Source organism: Notothenia rossii (assembly GCF_949606895.1).
Source record: "Notothenia rossii genome assembly, chromosome: 3".
Taxonomy (NCBI): domain Eukaryota; kingdom Metazoa; phylum Chordata; class Actinopteri; order Perciformes; family Nototheniidae; genus Notothenia; species Notothenia rossii.
Window position 1 is genome coordinate 18058709 of NC_136901.1, and position 22792 is coordinate 18081500.

Sequence of the window (22792 nt, forward strand, 5' to 3'; positions counted from 1 at the left end):
AGCTGTTGACCTAAAATGGAAATATTAGATGCCTAAGGGTGTATAACATTTATCCTCCCTGGAAAATGTTAAATAAACCGACAAGTACTAGAACACTTATGTTGCCATGAATAAAAGTAAACTCCTATCTTGAGAAGTTTGGGGATTTATGTACCCCAACATATTGTTCTTTTCGAGAGCCCCAGTCCCTGATTTGTTTTTATAGATGTCATAAGGAAGTTTTCAGTCTTGAGATGAGTGGGGGAAAATAATACTAAATATTTGGTATTAAAGATACCTTTTTATAACCATATCACATTTCATTATTGCTAGGAATCATCTTTTACATACATCTCCAGAAACAAATCCTACCGAGCTGTCTTGTATTTTATATGCATTTACTCAAGTATTCATTTGATTATAGTTTGTTTGGTTAACATTTTTGACATCTGTGTTTAGAAATGATACGGTTTAAAGTAAGTGTTTTTGGTTATAACCCTACCACTAGGTGGCACCATCTGTGTCATACTAATGTCAGTTTGTTGCATACTGATTGCAGCATGTTCAACCCATTAAAACAGGTTGAGTAAAGTTAAAAGTTGCAGATTTATATTTCAACATGAGAATGTTTTATTCAGTGTTTTATTCAAATGTTTCACTCGATCCAGTTCATCACAGTAACAAAAGTGTCCGGTTTCTGTGAAATGTGCCATGGTGACCATCATTTAAAAACACGAAAAAAAAGGTGCTACATTATGCCGTGTATAACTGTGAAATCTCCAAAAACACATTTAATTAACAGTTTTCCCCATAAACCAGAATATCAAATTCAAAAACAAGTGCAGATATTAGTCAACAGAACAAATATCAATCAATTCAGAGATTAGTACAAAGTGCAAATCCCTTTAAGGGCAATAAAAAGTGTTATTATGCAGTTTTGAGATTCTATTGTGAGACAATTATTGTAAACACATTCAGACACTTTCCTTTTGGTCACATTTAAAAATCGATAATATTGCATCAATACATATTTATATAATTAGCACACTTATAGTTAGATTTGTACATTAATACATACTTTAATGTCTTGTAAAAATTGGACCAAATGTGCCCAAAACAGGGATCGACTCATTTTTAGCAGCATTTTTGGCGCTTGTTGCCAGAGGGAAAGCACCTGATTAGTTAGAAATGTCCTTTTAAAATAAATATATAAATACAGTATTGTAAGGATCACTTCATAGAAACTGGCAGCCCTCTTTAGCAGGTTAGTACCAGTGGCTTATTGCACAAGAGCGTCAGGGAACAACTCCCCATTGGCACACACCAATAAACTCAAACCTGACATTCAGTCACTCACATCCGGAAACACACAACCCGCCTTCCCCGAAGAAATTCTGCATAGAATTCAAAATGGATGACATGAGAGATCACTTTGGCCTTTTTGGATAACATTTCTCTACTCTATGCAGGATTTATGCAGAATTTAAGGTTACTTTTTGGTCAAACCCATTCAAAATGTCCCCACGGAAGAATGTTGAGTGACCCCAGCCAGCGGGGTTGTCTCCTCTTCATCAGTAGCAGCCGTCTCTCCAGTTGCTGTCACGGAGGGCACTGAAGGTGGTCAAGGTCTTTGGAGGCGTCAGTAAACTGGAAAATAAAATAAGTCTTAAAGCTCACCTATTATGCTATTATTAAAACAGTCTATTGTAGGGCCATATCTATACAAAACATGTCTCTGAAGTGTTTTGCTCAAAACAGATCAACCATTGTAGCCACGCCTCACCCCTCAAACTCTTTCTCTCTCTCACAGGTTTACCACAAGGACAGTACCTTTTATATCCTGCTTCTTTACACATACTCTCTTCAGTACAGGTTAGCTCGGAATTGTAGTGATGCTTTCTAATGTAAACACAGACCCTATTACTTCCAAAACACATCGCACATTGTTTCTTAAACAGCAACGTTTCTGATTCTGGGGCGGAACGTTGCCAGAAGTTCAACGTAAAGCCCGCCCACATTTTAGTAATGTCGTCATGACCGCAGCAAATCTGGATCAGCTCCGTTGTTCCCCCGTTTTTAGAGATGTGGGTAAGGAAGGGAAAGAGAGAGGGCACTTTGAGTCTCCTTACACACCGGGGACACATATTTATGTATAAAAGAAATAAAGTGCATTTTGCATTAAAGGTGTCCTTTAAGAGAAGTGCTTTTAGAGAATACAAATAATAATACATTACATTTTTATAGCGCTTTTCCTGCTGCTCAAAGCGCTTAAGGGATTTACCTTCGTGCTGATTGCGCCACCTTGCTGCGAGGGGTGGAGCTTGATGTGCAGAATAATGAGGCGGGGCGAGGCAGGCTGCTGCGGGCCGTGAGCGGGGTGGAAGTGGCTGCCCCCCCCCCACTTTGAGCTTTACTGATTATAGGGATGCCACTACCCCCCCCGCTGCTTCCACTGCTGCTGCTGTTCAGTGAGTGGAGGCTTGTGGAGGTTGCCATGGAGCCCTTGATGGTGGGACTGACGTAGGCGGTGGCTTTTAAAGTCTGCCGTGACATGGAGGAGAAGTTCCCGACGCTCTGGACTCTGTTCTGCAGCTGGCCTGGGGAGGGGACTGGAAACAAACATTCAATGAGCGTGTTTCTTTCACGATTCAATAAATACAACTCTAGAAATGAGAGGAAGCGTCTTACTGGAGGACTGCAGTCGAGCCAGCCCACTGGACGAATCAAAACTCTGGCTGTTACGAAGCAAACAAAGGGAAGCGCTAGGATTGGTTGGAATGGGCACACTGGGCATGCTGGGAGCTCGGACCAGGTTAGGCATGCTCCTGCGCAGATAATCTGACGAACACACAAATGCAAATAAAATAAGTTAAGATGCAGCAGGGTGGATTTGAATTCTCAAAATACAAATAAATAAACCTTATACTGCTTAGTGTGAGCTGCATGCCTAGAATTTGAACGTTTGTGGCCCTTTTTTGATACAATTGAATGTATGTAGGATTTATGCAGTTACTTTTTGATCAAACCCATATCTGACAGAGACCGACACAACTGTACATTCATGAAGTAAAAAAACTGCACTAGGGCAGGTTTTAATCACTCACTAAGGCTCAAGACGGAAATAAATAAACATTATACTGTTTAGTGCGCCTGTTGCTTTATAACGATCCCTTAAGACAGCACATAAAGCTGGCTGTAACAACCTCAGTCAGACATACAGCCCTAATCCCTTCAAACTCTCTCTCTCTCTCTCCAGTCTGAGGCTTTGAGGGTGGATGTACAAGAGGCTTATACAGAGTTATTATTAAGTTGTAAGGACGTCAGTGTGGGTCAGTCCTCAGCTGAGACGCATGATTAAAGAGCAAAGGCGGGACACATCTCAAAGTGAGGAAAATTATGAAAAAGCATATTCAATAGTAATGAATTAATGGGTGCTGGGAGAGTTGGATTAAATATTACTTTGATTTATTTATATGAGGTTAGAAGACTTTAATTTAATTTTGGATTAAGAGGAAAACATGTGGACTTACTCTCATATTCGGCTGGACGCCGTGATGAAGTTTCCCCAAAACAATACGCCCAATAGGCAACACGTATAAACAAATACACACAGAAATATTTCACATACAAAACATATAAACAAAGAGATAACTGATTAGTACTTCGGACAGCAACAGCAGCACAGTTCAAAGAACGCAAGATAAGCAGGGTTGGGTTGTAACGGAATACATGTAGCGGCGTTACGCAATCAGAATACAAAAATCAAGTCACTGTATTCAGCTCGCGTTACATTTGAAAAACAAGTAATCTGATTACAGTTACTTTCGTAAACCTGAAGTGAATACACTTTGGATTACTTATTGGAGGAAAGATTTCCTCACAACATTTAATATTCATTATTAAAAGGTACAGCCGAATCATCACAGCGCACAAAAACTTTTACCGCCGCAGATGGCCCAAAACAGGGAGCGTTTGAAAAACAAGGGGCGGGTCCGCTCAGTGAAACAATAACAACGAAACATGGAGGAACAAGCGTGTGTGTGTGTGTGTGTGTGTGTGTGTGTGTGTGTGTGGTTAAAACACATCAGCCTGCGGTCGCGCTTTAGCCTTAGGATTCTGAAGGTAAACACAGCGTGAAAGGCACTGCACTGCACAGCGTGAAAGGCACTGCGCGCTCCTCTTCTCAGAGGCTGAGTTAACCCTCCCGCTGCCTCCTGGTGCTGCAGAGACTTCATGAAGTGAAGGAGGTTTTCCTTCTATAAAACAGCTGTGGGCAGCAGATACTGTGAGTGTCACAGACATGAATTCATAGATCAAGGCAGACTGGTGCACAGAGTCTCCTGTTTTGCCGATCCGGTGGTTAAACAAATATAGCTCTAACCTCTGGCCGACATGTCCTTAAAATGAAGTCCGGGTTCGACATTTGAATTCATGTCCTGCCAACACTGGCAGGACAGAAGGCGACACGCCTGTTCTAAACCGTGTCCCTCACTCCTCACATTCCAAGCTGCATCCCCAAAAAGTGTATTATGTTGTTGCATCGTTTCAGATGTTATGTTTCAGTTGTGCTCTTGATCAGCCATTAAAACAGTAAAAACACGTTCAGTTTCCTTTTGCTTTTTGTGTCTCCTGTTCACCAAAACATACCATCTGTGATGGAAAAAGACAGTAATCCAAAAGTAATCTGATTACGCGTAACTGTAACTGTATTCGGATTACTTTCAGAGCCATGTATTCAGTAACTGATTACATTTACAAAGTAACCCTCCCAACAAAACAAAACATCTCAATGGGTTCAGAAAGACTTATTTCCACCCCTGCTACAAGATTTGGACAATTGTATTATTTTATAGGTCTGTTGCAAGACCCAAACTTTATGAAAGTGCAATACTCCAAAACCTGAATTAATTAGGTTTAGGCCACTTTAGATTATATAGACTTTCATAAATCTCCTCTAAGCTCTGTCTTATAAAAGGGAAATATCTGCTACTAAATGCTAAAGGCTTGGGGACCTCTGTGTCGCCTGTCAGCGCAACTTACATGATGCCGTTTAGACAATATAATAATAAAGGGCGGTGCCGGCTGTCAGCGAACCGATCCGGCCTTTCTGCGCGACTATCACTCAAATGCGGGACATAGTCTCAATGTGTGGGACGCGGGACAAATAATAAAAATGCTGTGTGTGCAGTCCCGCACAGTGCGGGACACCTGGTCACCCTACACACACAGTTCTGCCCATCACACACACACGCTTCAAATCAAGTTGCATAAATGCTTGAGCTACGTTTTTATTATAATTACTGTGAAATCTGCCTATTATGTTTTCGTCATTATTACAACAAACACACACTGGCAACTGATAACACTGGCAATGATTTTAGATTTATTAGACTATTTAAAAAAGAAATCATGCTTCAAATAAGTGGGGGTACGGCGTACCCCCGCGTCCAACGCCCACTACACCACTGACTGCAACTACAAAAAGCTAAGGTTAGTTTTCTCATCAGGAAATGCAGACCGGCTCAAACAAAAGATTTTTAAATCATCATCCTCACGATCATTTAATGTGCCATATGTTCGCCGAATTGACATGAAAGCACTAATAAATGTAGTTTCATCCACTTGAGTTTACAAAAATAATCGATTTGTTTTTATATCACATCCAACGGGAGGAAATTCAGCAGCTCTCACTACCGATTTTTAATCCTAATTTAATCATCATCTTCACCACGATCATTTATGTTTATGTTCGCCGAACTGACATGAAAGCACTGACAAATATGAATATACTGTAGTCAACTTCATTAAAACGTTATTAACGTGCCTAAACTCAGTAATTCACCATTTCTACGCATGACAGCACACTTTGTCCGTGTTTGGCTCTCTCGCCGCACAGTGAAGCGTTCCCGCATTGACCTCACTTCCGGCTTCCCCCAAAACCTCAAAATGAGTCGAAGGAATTTTCCCGCGATGTTCGAAATTATTGATATTTATCGGAACGGTATCGCTTTTTCTTTTTTAAACTGACGGTTCGAGATTACTAGTAGCCCACTATTTCATTGCACAACAGTTGTTGGGTTCGTGTCACAGGCTCTTTAAAAGCTTCTCTGGAGTCTTGGCTTGTTTTTTCAAGTCTACTTTTTTCCCTCAATCCAATTTAGTAGTTTCTTAACATCAGATATTGAGTGCGTGTTTCCATCTTGATGGAGATTGCACTTTCCTTTCCCTGGCTCTTTGGAAGTCGTGGTCACACGTCCAACATTCAGTCTCCTTTTAGCTCAGTTTTGGTTTCCACCATCTTCTAAAAAGTTTTATCTGGCTCTCCTACTAAATGCCACACCAATGGGTATTTAATAGGGGTGTAACGGTACACGTACCGAAATTATTCGGTACGGGCCCTTTGGTTCGGTACACGTGTGTACCGAAGTGTACCGAACGAATATAACGTTAAACGTAAAACATTTAGAACGTGAACAACTTTTTGGAAGTAATCTCAGGAGCTGCGTCGCAGCATTCAGAGTAATTTGCTCACATTGGGTTCAACGCGTCGTAGAGCGACCACGTCATTTCATTGGACGAGAGGCATACTATGAGAGCTGGTCAGAGGGATGCCTTCAAATGTAGTCAGTAATTTGAGGAACTGTCGAAATGGCGAACGCAGATAAAGTTGAGCTCGAAAATCCTCCAGCATCATTGAAGTCTCCGGTTTGGGAACATTTTGGTTTTGCAGTTACGTACAAGGATGACTGACAAAGACGGGTGGACCGAACCGAAGCTGTTTGTCGGCATTGTTCAACTAACATTGGTTACCCGGCTGGCAATACATCAAACTTGCACACTCATTTGAAAAGGCATCACCCGAACGTGAATATCACCGGTACCAAAAGAAAAAAGACTGAAGTGCAAACCCAACTCCCGCTAGCATTTAAGCCTCCACTACTTGCAAAAAGTTCAGACCGAGCCAAAGCTATTACAAACGGCAAATCTCCTTATGTTGCCATGTTAGCAAATCGCTACCTGGCTGTATCTGCTACCTCTGTCCCTAGAGAGGGTGTTCTCCACAGCAGGAGACATTGTTAGTGCCAGCAGATCTGCCCTTTCAGCAAGCAATGTGGACAAGTTCATCTTTCTTTAAAAAAACATGAAAATACAATGACAAGCAAGTCCTAATGTCAAACTGGCTGCTTAGGTACGAGTACAGTACAGTTCAAATACAGATTATTTCAGTTCATCGAAATGCTGCACCTTAATGTTTATTTTATTATATTTTGTATTTATTTGAGTGAACACATTATTCACAGTTTAATAATAATAATAAAAAAAAATATTTTATGTTTTGTGATAATTTGTTCTGCTGTACCGAAAACGTACCGAGCCGTGACTTAAAAACCGAGGTACGTACCGAACCGAAATGTTTGTGAACCGTTAAACCCCTAGTATTTAAGCTTCTTCCCCTCCCCTATCAGAGATATATTATCTGCAGTGACTTTTGCACCATGGTTCCTTATTGGAAAAGAGGCTACAAAGCATTGAACGGGTCTTCCCTCACCTGACCCGGGCCTGAAGCCGTGCTGCTGGGTTTGGAGCTGAGGCTGGAAGGCGAACCCTGCGGAGAGGTGAGGGGGAGTGGAGGGCGGGGTGGACAGGGAGCTGGTGCTTCTTCGCCAGTCTCGGACGCTGGAGAAAGTATGGGAGTGGGGCAGGCGGGTGAGGCGAGGCTGCGCGGGGGGCAGGAGGCCGTAGTCTTCGTCGTCCTCCTCCTCGTCTTCCTCCTCCAGGCCGAGCCCGGCGCTGAGCTGGCTGAGCTGGAAGGTGAAGCTCTGACTGCGGCGGGGGCCCAGGACGGACGACGTGCTGGCATAGTCCTGCCTTAGACCTGGGGGAGCGAGATATGAAGACCAGCGTGCAACACACACACACACACACATACACACACACACACACACACATCACCTCCTGGGGTTAATGAAGCTGAAGTAGTGATGAGCTCTGAGATCTGGTGACATATTAAAATATTAGAGGGGGGAGAATACAGACAGACGGTCAGCTGGCACACAATGAGACAGAAACAATACTGGGAAAACGGACACATTTAAACATGAACTACATATTCCTGATAAAGTTCAGGGGCCTCATTTCTAAAGCTTGCATAGGATTGACGTGGGAAGGTTGCTTACGTAGGACACATTTTCCGATTCATAAAAGACTGCGTACCGGCGTAGGACTTGCGTACTGCACTTCCTACGCCGGTTTCCCTTTATAAATCACGATCGACTCGAAATGCGGAGCAGCTTTTGCGAGCTTCACGTAACGCCCATATTTGCCTATAAATAGTCAAAGAAACGCCCATTCATTCATTCATTTTGACTGACTGCATGAAGAAGATGGCAGGAAATGACGACAGAACAGCTAAAAAAGACTTCTCACACCGTGTCAGATTTTGGTTATTTTGGGGAGGTGGAGATAAATCATATTGTTTGATGGATGCAGTTTGAAACAGAGTAGCAGCATGGAGGTCGGATCGTCACCAAAATAAATAAATAAGTGGTCCGAAAAAGGTTAACGACTAAACAAATACTCATAGCCTTCCTCAGGCAGTGTTTGTACCGGGGACAGGAGACCCTCCTTGATGAGAAACTCTAAGAAATGATCGGGGAATCCCTTTGGAGTGGAGTCATGACGACTGGATGTGAATTATGTTTTTGTAGTTGGTGGTTTGTGTTCCAGCTGTCGATCAGCTGTGCGCAGCGTCTCCGCTGCAGCAACTCTATATCCACCAGTTAAAGGAAACACAACCAATGTGTTGCATTATATATATTAGCTGTACAATTTACCACATATGGTGTTCTTAGTTTCCATACCTCCTGTGTTTTATGAGCGACTTATCAAGTCTTAGCAAACGGCATAAAACATGATTAAACATGGTAGTATATAAAACCATGCTCGTATCTACAACCTATAGAAATGCAAAACGGCGTCAGTTTAGACGTAATTCTGTCCTCCTGCTTACCGCATCATTTATGAGAAAACATTTCATAACATTAAAACAACATATTCGACGTGGTTTTAAATAACATTTCCGTATTTATTTATTTCTCCAAGTTATGTTTTTGTGTTCACTGAGGAGTCTCAAACAGACATTTGTTTAATCATTTTAAGATTGGCTTTAATCAATGTTTGAAAATGAATTCTTCTTATATGATAAATGAGAGGTAACATTTTATTTATGGTATTATTTCCACGTATTTCTCTCCATTCTTCCTTCTGCCAACGGTGTCGCAGTTTCTCTTCTCTCCCGTTTTTGTGCTTAGTGCGTACGCATGGGTTAGAGTTTGCGTGGAGGACCGCACGTTTTCCCGTCAAGTTAGTACTTTATAAATCTCAAACAGTGCGTAGAAACTGGCGTACGCCATTTTTTGTGCGTACGCACCGTTTATAAATGAGGCCCCTGAAATTATTTTCCACTTCAAATGCAGGGAAATGTCACTTTTAGGAGGACTGATGGACAACAATATCATTTTAACAGTGAGATGTTTTTAAAACACCTAACTCCATTTGAATGTTATTTCATATGACCTTTATTGCTCACTGTTTCTTTGTTTAGAGTTAAAACACAAAGGACAATAGCAACACATTTTCTTATGTGTCGGTGCTTTTTGGCTCCTGGATACCAGATGTGTCTCATCTGAAAAGTCATAGTTCAAAGTCAGGTTTGTACTAAATGAGCCATGTGTTCAAAATAAAAAATGCACTTAAAACTTAAAATAAGTTGAATTTGACAAATACGATTTTCTCTTATATTTCATAATTGTCTGTTTCTATAAGCAATCTTTTTTTTTTTTTTAAATAGATTTTGTGTACCAGAGTAGCATTTGAATTTAGAGAGACAGTGTTGAGCCTGAATGAATAAGTCTTGTTTATGGTGATTAAGATTCATACACCCGTTTCACACAGGAAGAACATGTGCGACTAATAACTATTAACTAATGTTCTACATCACCCCCCCAGTTTGGGAACCCCTGACCTTAAATAAAGACACAGCCAGCGTGCAGTGGGACAAAGCCCCTACGTGACACACTTGGTCTCAGGTCAGGAATCTCCACTGCTGAGCCTATAACTTACTCTCCTCCTGCAGGCGGGCCATGACCTGGACGTCCGTGAGGTCCTGCAGTTTGTATCCCAGAGAGATGGAGTCGTCGTCCACCTCTGAAGAGCCGAGGTCGCTGTCCATGGACGACTGCGGGCTGAGGGCGCAGCGCTGGAGGCTGCGGCCTTCTGACAGAAAGAGAAGCAGCGTTAGAAAACACGTCGACGCCTCGTGTCGCCTCTCGTTTCTGACTCGGTGTTTAAACAAATGAATGAGAAAAGCCCTCGAGTGTTCTCTGCATACAGATGAAGGGTCGCTGAGAGATTCAGAATGTATTAAGGTCACACCAACCTGCCCCCGCTTAATGATATCCCTGATGTCATTATGAGAACATCACCCTGCCTGTCACCTGTATTATTCCAATTACTTCTATCCCATTTTGCTTTTATGTGCTCATCAGGCCAAGAGTTCTTCACCTGCTATGAGGCTGTTAGGCTTCACATTAGACATATTTCTCTTTCCCTCTTATGGTAGTTCAGCGCTGAACTAGTGTCTACAGTAATAAAACAGTTAAAGCTCCAGATTATTCGGAGATTGTCTGAACAGCTTTTCTGGAATGACTTGCTGATTGTCTTTCAAAATGGTGCTTGTAAATGAGCACCTATATTTGAAATGTATTCACCTCAATGGAATTGGGAGGGAGACAGAATAGTTCGCATTTTCAGAAAATATAACAAAAGTCTGTCTTCATTTTCTCACAGAGTCTCGTAGACGGAATTTGGACACAGGATTTTTGAGTTTTGTTTTTGTATCCCTGTTTGGACTAGCGCCGTCATGGAAATGAGCCTCGGCATAACACGCCTCCAGTGAGCCCCCTGAGGCTCACACACACTGAATCCCCGTTCCCTGCAGCGACCCCCCCCCCCGCTGAGCCTGGAACATTATTTCTTTCCGTTACAAATAATGCACAAAAGGCTGTGGGCCCGGATTTGATTTCTGCGAGTGAAGCTGCATATATTCTCTTACTCCCACGACTTGAAGCGATCTGTAAAAAGCTTGTTGCTGACCCAGTTCTACACTCGGTGTCTACACCTGCACCTCCTCTGAAGAGCACATTCAGTGTGATGTTCTATACAGTCTGAGGCAGGGAAAGCAGGAAGCGTGAACATATTAAATATACAAGAAGCAGCACTGAGGCTTACTGCGCTGCGCGGGGAAGAACGTGGGAGTCCTCTCAGAAAAGGGGGAGAGATCCTTCCCTACAGGACTCATCGTCCGGTGGTGGAATGGGGAGGAGAGGGACGAAACTGAGGGGGGAGAGCAACAACTGTTACTTTAATACCAGGGATATTGGATTTGAAATGTTTTGAGTCCACGTTACCGTGTCTTTCCGATGACTGGAGGGTGGAGAAGGGTTTGGCACAAGGGGAGGAAGTGAGGGGGGACACTCCGGCCACTCGACTCAGAGGAAGGCCGGGGGAGGAGGTTGGAGAGGGGCTGGATAGGGAGCTGCGCCACCTGGAGACTGAGGAGGGAGGGAGGGAGGAGGAGAAACAAGCAGAAGGGAGGATTTTAACAAAATGCACAATGGTTAGGCAAAAATCTGGATTTTATTTAAGTTAGACGAGATGGCGATTTATTGATCCCCAAAGGGATAGTCAGGTGTAATATCAGCAACAGAATGAGTGAAACATAGGTACTGTAGTACACGTGAGAACAAACAGAGGGATATTAAGAACGCAAATAATAAGAAGAAGAAGAAATGTGTACATCCAGAAAGTAGTCATACTCCTTCACTTTTGACACATTCTGTTACAGCCTTATTCCAAAATGGATTCAATTCATTTTTTCCCTCAACATTCTAAACACAATAACCCATAATGACAAAGTGTCTAAACATGTTTTTTTAGATTGTTTTGATGTACATAAGTATTCATACCCTTTGCTATGACAATCAAAATGAGCTCAGGTGCATCTCGTTTCCACTGATCATCCTTGAGATGTTTCTCCAACTTGATTGGAGTCCACCTGCGCTAAATTCAATTGATTGAACATGACTTGGAAAGGCTGCCTATCCTCCTGGGAACCGAGGAACATTTTTTATTTTCAATCTTTATTTCCTATCTATTTAGGGTTAAAAAAACAACTTGCCATTTAGACTTGTTACAGTATGTCCGACGTGTAGAGGACGTCAGGACCATTTTAGTTTAAAAAGACAGCCAACATTAACAGACTATGTAACGTATTATGGTTATAGAGTGACATTATTTATTAAAATAAGTAATTGATCTGAACATTGCTGTTTATTTGGTCACTAAAAAACTAGTTTGGTTTTTGGTGAATCTTTCCAGATCTTCAAAGACTTTGTATGTAGTGGGAAAAGAACCTCATTGACTCCAGTCGGCACGGGCTGTAGGGTCATCTTGACTAGTTGTATGGATGTGGTCTCCATTTGACCTGCTCATAGAAACAAAGCTTGCATTCCTGAGGCAATTCTCATTTTTCATGGCTCCACTTAAAATAAAAACAACAATAAGACATACGTGCTACTCTTGGCCCACAGAGGGCCATGTCTTTCCAGCTCGTCCCTATCTGTCTGTGCTCATGGAGCCTCGTGCATCTTCCCCCCTTCTTCTTCTTGACCCTCTTCTATCCCAGGTGTGAAATCCTCATCTCTCTCATCCTCTCAGAGCTCAACATCTGAATCTCCCTGAACTATCTGGTACAGAAAATGTCTGCTTCAGTTCCGTCTCCTGCAACAATGTTGAGTCATAAAGTCCATGAAGACGGTCCTGACCTCCACTAGAATGGACATCTATAAGAAGGCGGTTATTTGAAAACTTGAATTGCTTTCAGAACTAATTATATAGTTCCTCACATGTTAATAAACAAGAACATATGATTTTCATGTTAAATAACAATTATTCAACTTCTCCTCATGCTTCTATACAATTTAGTTTTTGGTATGCCAGCACTCGCCCCAGTGGAGTTCCCCTCCGCAGATGTTTTGGAGACCCCCAGTATTGGAGGTTGCCCTCCATTGAGGGGGGGATGGTCACCAGACGTTGTTTGTGCCTCTTGGGATCTAAAAGAAGACCGGCAAACCACCTCTGCACTAATCCCAGTGGAACCAGGGAGTGCACAGCCGCCATGAGACCCAGAGTCTGCATAATGGTCAAAGCTGACACTGTCGCAGCCTGCAAACTGCCTGAAGCAGGGATGCCTGTCTGCTCTCTGACAGGGTGGCCCTTACGGCCCGTCTACACTACAGGCATCAAAAAATCTTGAAGCTGGGCGTGTCTGAAGCTTGGCGATTTTTTGCGAGCAACGCGACCAACAACCAATCATATGAATCTCCCGCCCCGGACATACAAAGCAATAGCAATGTTAAAACGAAGTAAACTGGATATAAACTCTCCAAACAGGCGAAAAACCTAGCAGTTTCACCCGCTGTCTCTGCCACCTACCTCCATGCCTGGTTCCTCCGGTTTGTATCCCGGTAAATAGTTCCGGTCGTAAAGAACCGGGTGATTTGCTACCGTAATATCTCGTTTGGAATATGAGGAAATTAACTGCGGTCTGGCTCTCCCAGCTTGCACGCGGTTTGATTGGCTGCGCTTGCACTGGCGGGATTTGCATAAACGGGATTTGATTGGCTGATGCCAAGCATCGAGCCTCAAAAGTTGTTCAACTTTTGATGCCGATAGATGCTCGTGATGCTTGCAAAGCCATGCTCCCCACAAAGCAGTTCGGCGAAGATTAAAAATCTTCTACGTCACCCAATTCAAGTGAATGGGCGAAGCGTTGAAAGCATTTTTCAATGCCTGTAGTGTAGACGGGCCGTTAGTCTGCCTGCATCGAGCAGAACCCCCAGATACTGCATCTGCTGGTGAGGTATGGGGCTGCTCTTCTTCCAATTGACCACAATCCACTTGGATCAATTGGGCTGTGTTTGCCCCTTCCCTGGACCTGGCCATGACTATGAGGTCGTATTAGAAAACCTTCATGCCATGGTCGCGAAGCAGCTGAAGCGCTGTGGCCACACATCTGCTGAACGTGCGTGGGGACAGGGAGTAGCCTAACGGTACCCTGTTGTACTCGTAGGCTACCCCCCTGGAAGGCAAAACGGAAATACTTTTCCGTGCCTTGGAGCAATTTCGACATGCAAGTAAGCGTCCTTCAGGTCGATGGTTGTGACCCAATCGCCCGGCTGCACTAGTTCCAGTAATTGTTTTACATATTATGGAACTTTTTGCAGGCAATGTGCTGATTCAGGCTGCGGAGATCCAGAATGGGTCTGAACTCTCCTGTCTTCTTGGGAACCAGGAAGTACATGGAGTAAAGCCCCTTTTCTCTTTCCCGAACGCACCGCGGCATGCTCTCGGGGGGCCGTGCGCCCCGTCTTAATGCCTTTTTCACACAGACGGTGAAATGCATCAATCGGAGCTATTACACTAGGCGAGGTGTGTTTTCTGAACAACACGCCGGCCATAATGTCCCTGCGCCTGCATAGCGCTTTGACAGCACTTCCTGCAGTTGATCACATGTGCACACCCACTGGCTGCCTCCTTTATTGGAGTTACAACTGGGGCGGCGAGTGGGGAATTGTGTTGCATAATGGGTGCCCAATTAACCTCGTATGAAACTGACATTATGGGGAAATGTGGAATTGCGGAGAGAGATTACTTTTACTCTGGGATAAATGCAATCGCTTTTATTGAATGCACTTTTTACACACCTCTAGAACTAGGGTTACGATACGTAACCCACCGTTCTTCTGCCGAGGTCGCACCGCGAAGAGAAAAAGGATGACAGGATCAGGAGGCGTGGCCGCCTTATATACTGTGTGCCTGCACGCGCATTCAGGCATGCCAAGCATCATGTCTGGAGGAAACCAGGCACCGCTCATCACCTGGCCTGGCTGGCCAACACCATCCCTACAGTGAAGCATGATGGTGGCAGCATCATGCTGGATGTCTTTCAGCAGCAAGAACTGGGAGACCAGTCAGGATCAAGGGAAAGATGAATGCAGCAATGCACAGAGAGAGACCTCAGACTGGGGCGAAGGTTCACCTTTCAACAGGACAACGACCCTAAGCACACAGCCAAGATAACAAAGGAGTGGCTTCAGGAAAATCTGCGAATGTCCCTGAGTGGTCCAGCCAGAGTCCAGACTTGACCCCGATTGAATATCTCTGGAGAGATCTGAAAATGGCTGTATACCGACGCTCCCCATACAACCTGATGGAGCTTGAGTAGATCTGCAAAGAAGAATGGGAGAAACTGCCCAAAGATAGGTGTGCCAAGCTTGAACTCAAGATAACTTGATGCTGTAATTGCTGCCAAAGGTGCTTCAACAAAGTATTGAGTAAAGGGTGTGAATACATATTCACATGTGATATTTGAGTGTGTTGTTTTTGCCCAAAAACATTGTTCACTTTGTCATTATGGGTTACTGTCGAAGAATGTTGAGAACAAAATGAATTTAATCAATTTTGGAATAAGGCTGTAAGTTACATTACAGAATCTGAAAAAGTGAAGGGGTATGAATACTTTCCAGATGAACTGTATTAACACTGAATCGACATGACACAAATAAACTCTGATTCGGTGAATCTGTAGTTATATGACCAAGGTTAAATATATATACACTTTTAAATGTGCAGGTACCAGTGTGGGTAAAAGCCATATGTGCATACAGTGCAAATATTATGAATAAAGTAATTGAGATGCTACTTTATATATAAAGTATGAACAGGACGGATACTAACATGTGTTGTTTCAGATTGTGTAAACTACTGTTTCTGCTGAGCTTATCTACATTTAAAGACAACATAGTTCAGAAAAATCACAATTAGATTTGGTCCTCCATTTGACACACACACACACACACACACACCTCTTTGAAGAGGGGGCAGCACTGGCCAGCTGTTACCTCACCATCGCTGTGACTGCCACTCACTGCTCTATTCAACACAAAGGGACAAAGCCAGATTCAACACAACAAAGCTACTCTCTCTCACACACACACAGTACCTGGTGCCAAGTGTCTCAGACTAACACACACACACACACACACACACCTCAGTTACTATTCATAGATGGAGAGAAGAAACTTGGGTTTGCAGCTGTGATAGGAATATCTTGGGAATAAAGATTTATAGAAGAGAGACAGGAAGAGGTTTTCACTCTATTACCTGTCAGTGGGAATATAAGCCACTTAAAAGCTATGAGATGGGGGGGTTGCATTCCTTTCATATAAACTGTTTCCATGGCAACGGCTCAACATTTTCACTGGTGGGAGGCTTCCTGCTAACAGCGATGCATGTAGAGTGCTTGCTGCACCGCTCCTGACGTAACGTCCATTACTCTGACCCACATATTAAGGAGACCCCCACCCTAAAAACAAAACAAAGTGTGTGTTACATGCAATGCCATTCTTCAATCTAGATTGCTCTGGGGTTGCGATATGCTTAAAGTTTTTTGTCTCATATTACGATTTAAATATAATAGGGACATATTGTCGAAAATTGAAGTAGATTGTATGTGTAAGTGTAAAACATCTAAATTGATCCATCTATCTAAAAACCTGTCTGGAAATCAACTGATCAGATTTTGGCCACTTTGTGATGTCATAATGTTTTTTTGTCTTGTGTAACCATTAGCCAATCAGCAACCAAGGTAACCCCCCCCCCCCCCACCTTATCACCTGAATCTCCTCCTAGAACAGCATTGTGTTTTTTTAACCAATCATCTCTCAGAGGGGCGTGGCCAGCACATGCTCATTAGCATTTAAAGCTACATACACAGAATCAGCACTTTTGGAACAGGGGTGAAACAGAGGGGATTATGGGATGCTGCAATGATCTGTTTGGTGTTTGGAGCCCAACACTTCAGAGACATGTTCTGTATGTATCTGAGACCTGTAATATGTTGTTGGAAAAGAGTATAATAGGGGACCTTTAAGGCAGCAATGTAACTTTTTCCAAGAAGATGTCAAATGGTTGAAATTAAGTTTATTGCCCAGTGTTACTCCAAGGTATTTAAAGCTGTCAACTGTTTGGTTATTGTTAATAATGGGGTGCTGTGGTGGTGTGGGGGGACCAATAATGATTTATTTCCTTTTACTGACATTGAGGTGGACATGGTTGTTGTAGTAATCCAGGACCACATCATAAAGGATGTCTGATTCCTGCACACTTCAACCCCACGCAACACTTTTAAGATGTTAGCCAGACACTCATGATGGCTGGATCTCAACAGTAAGTCTATGAGCCACCATGAGCTGACCATTGTAAAAAGAGCAGTCCAGCAAAAACACATCGCTTTGAAAACACTGCAGATAAAGATTTTCAGTTTTGTCACACAGAAGTGCCCACGCAGGTGAGTGGAGCTCAGTCTCTTCTCATTAAAGGCTTCAGGGCCACACACACGTCGGTTAATGTAACCATGACGGCTGGTACATTCTAAAGGAAGCTCAGCACCCACACACAGGTCACATGACCCAGGCCTGATCTGCTTAATGCTGCCAGACTGATGAAAGTCTGTGAGGTGGACTGAACCACTGCTGACGGCAGAGGGAAGAAGCTGCTCTAACTACAACCTGGGGCGCAGTCCTTTTACATCAAGTCACTTTTCATTACATTTTAAAGCTTGAACAGTTCATCAAGAAAAATATAATTGATAGATATGGAGCAAATTTCCCACCACAAACAAAAACGCAATTTACAAACCAATGCATTCTGTTTTGCAATAAAACACATCAGACAAACACATGACATGTTTCTAATGCATCATGTCAGTGGAACATAGGGCATTTGTAAAACAGGTTTAGTTTATTTGAGGAGTTTTGGCAGCTCCATAAGTTGACTCATTTGCAAAAGAAATGTGTCACGGCCCCTACACACTGCGGCGTGCGTTGCCGCTTCAACGCTTCTGCCCATTCACTTTGAATGGGGGGACGTCACGATTCGCCGAACTGCATTGTGGGAGCAAAGCGTAGCTTCTCTCGCGGTGCTCACTGCAAAAGTAGAGCAATGTTCTACTTTTGACGGCTCGACGGAGGCATCAGCCAATCGAATCATATGCCAGTTCAAGCTCTAGCCAATCAAACCGCGTGCTTGTGTGTCTGGGGCGGGAGATTCATGTGATTGACAACGCACGCCGCCGTGTGTAGGGGCCGTAAGTATGGAGAAGCACACAGTGAAATACTCAGCTATAGTTCATAAAAGTTGTAGATAGGAAGGAAACTTTACAGATGTCACTGTACTTTGTCTCCTCTCGAGGCTACATTAGCCTCTTAGCATGGATCTGGCTAAACAGTCAGTGATCGAGTTGCATTGTGGGTAATGTAGAGGCTTCTTGTTTGGCGAGAGAAGAATGCTTGGAGAAAATAATATGTTACCTTGGTTTGTATATTTTGCTGCTTAAAATTAAATATTTGCTAATACAAATCTTTCAATTTAAAAAGTGAATAATCCAGCTGGGCAGCTTTCTCATTAGTCATTTTCTGCATGTAAATAATCGCAAAAAGCCTCCCAAAGATTCACTTAACTGGCAACGTTTGATGAAATGAAGCCAAGCTCAACAGGGAGCAGTAAACTAACCAAAAAGATAGTTAAAAAAACAGTCTTTTGAGCATAGAAATATGTCCACCAATATATTTTAACAACCTTTATTCACTTCAAGTCTCATTCTATTTGATCACATTAATGGTAAACTCTAGAAAAGGACATCAAACTGTCAGACGGCCTCCTAGCGGAGCATGTAGCTGTGAAGTCTAGACGAGAAACTATTTAACGGTTCTTCCCTGGACAAGATTTATGTTGTGTCAGCGAGCAAATGTGTTTTTTGGCGAGACGCCTGAAAGCGGTGTACATCGGTTTAAAATAGCCTGGAGGACAGAAGCATCCTCAACTAATCTGCTGTCTGGGTGAGAAACAGACCTTACGCAATCAGAAGGGAACACAAACGTAAAGAAAAAGAGAAATACAAATGCAGGGAAATAAAGGAACCAAAACGGCCACATAATGATGCCAAATAATCAGGATAATGTGAGTCTAGGTGGTCAAAATCAGGACGTCTGAATAACAAATACGCCCATCATATCAACGAAAAGCGTCAAAACAAAAAAAAGAAACACCAATTGAGACTAAAGGATAAAAACACACGTAAAACATCCACACGGGCAGAAACAGCTATTTTGGTGCACTTAATACCATGAGGAAGATGAAATCTGCAGTGCATCATGGTCATTTCAGACCATTAGCATGTGCACTTATGTTAGCATTAGCATGTGCACTTATGTTAGCATTAGCATGTGCACTTATGTTAGCATTAGCATGTGCACTTATGTTAGCATTAGCATGTGGTCTTAGTTTGTGTGTGCAATTAAAAGCTTTTTAACTTGCTGTGACTGCACATGTTTCACCGGTGTAAAGTTAACACCAGCCATCTTTTAAGTCTGCCATCTTAATCTTTTCACAGCAAAAATATAATAAAAAGATGTAGCTCAAAATGTACGTCTTAAAACATTCTGCCAGCACAGCCATATGTTCAAACTGAATCAAAAAGGTTTTATATCCCTCTCACACAGAGAGCATCTGTTTTAAAACCATATGGCAACAGATTTATTTTGTAATTTTGCCTCTTTTCAGTACAACACACACACCAAAACTCTTTTTCTCCGCACACACAGTCTCTTACCTTGTTCCAGTCGGAGGGACAGGGATCTCCGGGCGGCCTCCACCTCAGATTTTGGAGATTCCAGCGCCTTCCGGCACCACTGCAGAGCTGAGAGGGAGTTATCCGTGCACTCTCTGGACTTTGAGGACACATACAGCCTGGAAAGAAAGACAGAGGAAATGCTAGTTAAACAGGACAATGTAGATTTCACTTTTACACTTTGGAGAATGCTGACGTCTGGATGCTAACCCAACAGTTCATTTTGAGCAGGTTTAATGTTTACCATGCTAATAGCACCAAGTGAAGCTAATGGGAGTGTCATTAGTTCTGGAAGTACTTTCAAATGCAGGGTTAATAATAATAAAAATATAATAAAAAGGGTTAATAATCTGATGATTATTTTCAGCTAAAATGAATCACAAAGTAACAGGTGCCAATGAAGTGGTTGTATCATAGAGTAGACATGTTTAGGAGTATTTGGATCATGTGACTTCTCCATGTGACAGTTTGTGATTTGATCTTGACTTTTTGCCACCAGCTCATCTCCTCCTGAGACAGAGACACCTTTCCTCCCGGGATAATGTGACGTTAAACTTTTCAGATTGGAGAAAGTGCAGCTCAGATTATTCTGACAGCCCTGAACTCCCACTCCTCAATTCTGCTCTGAAGGCAACACGGGGGGAGCTGAATTATAGATTAAAAAAGCTACACTGACATCAGGTGAGCCCACAGATACTTTTCCTTAAAACAAGGAGGGCCTGCAGAGTGAGGACATTGAAATAAAACATGAATGCTAATGAGCTCCAGTGTAGGATCATTCAGATTATAAATACAAATCAGTGTCAAGTCTAAAAGAAACCCTCAACAAAAGCACGCATGATAACTTCAGACATGTGGGAATGTGTTGCAGGACAGCTAATAATGGCGTTTCAATGATGTGACTGTGATGTGCTATATGTGACATGTATTAAGTAACGTGTCATTTGCATTTATTGTTCCCTTTTATCCGTTCGCCTCTATCTACTTGTCTTCATTATGGCTCCCTGTGGGTTTTTTGCATGCGCTGGTCACTTCTCCCTCTTCAAGTTGCAACATGTCATGAAGTTCATCTCTTTTTCAGTGGAATAGGACAACAAGTGACAGGGTATAGCAGTATGCATGTCTTAGAGAAAATGTAAGAAATAACAGTGACACTAGCTCATGGTAACTGATGTTTTAGAGCATGGCACAAACCCATCTAGGGTTTAAGGAATTCCTGTGTGGCACCAAAGAGAATGCACCGATGTAAAAGCATCCAGCCAATGGCACTGGTGAGAATGTGAGGAAGAATGGCAGCTTGGTGCAGCCATGATGACAGACAGGCCTGATAACAAGTGGCGTGTGTGTGTGTGTGTGTGTGTGTGTGTGTGTGTGTGTGTGTGTGTGTGTGTGTGTGTGTGTGTCTTTGTCTTGCAGGAGGCTGGATCCAGACACAATGAGAATCAGGTGCAATTAGCAGGAGAAGCCTCTAAATCACACATGCAGGACTTTGAACGCAACACATGGTTGGAGAAAAGCAACATTTACCAGGTTTCGTCGGACTCGTCTGAGCAGCACAGAGACTCAAAATCCAAAAGTTCCAGCTCGTCCAGAACCGACGGCTCGGAACCGTCCTCAGCCACTCCATCCCCGGAGTGGAAATAGTCGAAAGGGTCTTCCAGGGAGGACCCCAAGGACGACTCACACAGCAGGGTGGGCACTGGGCTGGGGAGGCAGAACCCCCCGGTGCCAGCGAGCATTTCCCCCCCCGGGGAAGGAGGCAGCACATGCGAGCGCGAGCAACTACTCGCGCGGGTCCGGAGCAGCTCGTTTTGCCACTCCAGCGTTCGGACGAGCTGCTGCAGTTTCTTCACCTCCAGCTCGGCGTCTACGGTGTTGCTGTTGCAGTCCACTTCCGGAATTATAGCGGGGTTGAGAACCGCTGCCTCCATTGGACCAGAACACAATAATATAAACGGTTGAATGAGAGACGGGGGACAGGTAAGCTGCTGCGGCTCACCTCGCTCCTTAAGACTGGCTTCTGAATTCTGGTAGCGTGAGTAATGTGCACGGCACCCAATGGGAGAGTACTCCACCCCTCCATCACACAACCCAGCCTCCGCCCCCCTCATCACTCGAGGCTGACTACACTGCACCTGTCGCACTATAAATCATGGTAATATCCAAAATAAAAACCGTTTAAGATTGTATTTTTACCATAATGTACCATTTAAAAAAAAAGAACTCTTCTTCGTATTGTTTTTAGGAAATCGTTGTTTTAAGCAGGCGTAACCAACCATTGTTACCTATTTGTCAGCCTCAATTAATCTAATTCCCTAATCAGATAAAGGTGTATTATATTGAGCAGAAACACGCCTGATCAACATGTATGTGCATTTGGCGTCATCTTGTGGTTGAAACTGGTAATTACATGACATTGAACATCTCTTTATCTGCATAGCAGAATTATTTTTTGTATAGCACCTTTCAACTCAAGGCAATTCAAAGTGCTTTACAAAAAATAAAAATATTAAGATCATTAAGAAATAGGCATTTAAAAACAAACATTGAAAAGCAAAGAGCATAACATAAAACAAGTTGATATCTATATAACATAGTTAGACATTACATGAATAAGAGTTACAGTGAGATAAGAATAGTTCAATTAAAAGCATCGTCAAAAAGAAACGTCTTCAGCCTGGATTTAAAAGTATTAAGAGTTGCAGCGGACTTGCAGGATTCTGGGAGTTTGTTCCAGAAGTTCTGACTTGGGACAGAAAGCAGACCAGAAGACCTGAGAGCTCTGGATGTAGCAGGAGATCAGAGTAAACCCTTCAATGTTTTATAAACCAGCAGCAGTATTTTTGAAATCTATTCTTTGACACACAGGAAGTGAGTGTAAAGACTTCAGAACAGGAGTGATGTGATCCACTGTCTTAGTGTTAGTGAGGAACCAGTGTAAAGACTTCAGAACAGGAGTGATGTGATCCACTGTCTTAGTGTTAGTGAGGAACCAGTGTAAAG

At 43.0% G+C, this 22792-nt stretch overlaps 1 protein-coding gene across 3 annotated transcripts; it reads right to left on the minus strand.

The window, feature by feature from the left end:
• Window positions 1-365: 365 nt before the first annotated feature.
• LOC307032408 (SLAIN motif-containing protein 1-like) lies at window positions 366-21876 on the minus strand. 3 transcript variants are annotated; one of them, XM_079670356.1, is made up of 10 exons: window positions 21317-21876; window positions 19772-19908; window positions 11448-11591; window positions 11269-11373; window positions 10102-10251; window positions 7529-7855; window positions 3510-3521; window positions 2668-2817; window positions 2261-2588; window positions 366-1626 (listed from the first exon to the last, which is right to left on the minus strand). In XM_079670356.1, the coding sequence occupies exons 1-10, from the start codon at window positions 21718-21720 to the stop codon at window positions 1551-1553; spliced, it is 1833 nt and encodes a 610-aa protein (XP_079526482.1). In that variant the 5' UTR covers window positions 21721-21876; the 3' UTR covers window positions 366-1550. The 3 variants fall into 3 exon arrangements, with proteins under 3 accessions (XP_079526482.1, XP_079526481.1, XP_079526483.1); XM_079670355.1 differs by having other exon boundaries at window positions 10102-10254; window positions 21317-21872; XM_079670357.1 differs by lacking the exon at window positions 3510-3521 and having other exon boundaries at window positions 10102-10254; window positions 21317-21867.
• Between the last annotated feature and the right edge of the window lie 916 nt (window positions 21877-22792).

Coding starts and splice junctions, on each gene's coding strand:
- LOC307032408 (XM_079670355.1), bottom strand. CDS start 21,720: ATGGAGGCAGCGGTTCTCAACCCCGCTATAATTCCGGAAGTGGACTGC. Junction 11,374..11,447: donor CCAGTCATCGGAAAGACACG/GTAACGTGGACT, acceptor CTCCCCCCTCAG/TTTCGTCCCTCTCCTCCCCA. Junction 2,589..2,667: donor GGCTCGACTGCAGTCCTCCA/GTAAGACGCTTC, acceptor GTTTGTTTCCAG/TCCCCTCCCCAGGCCAGCTG.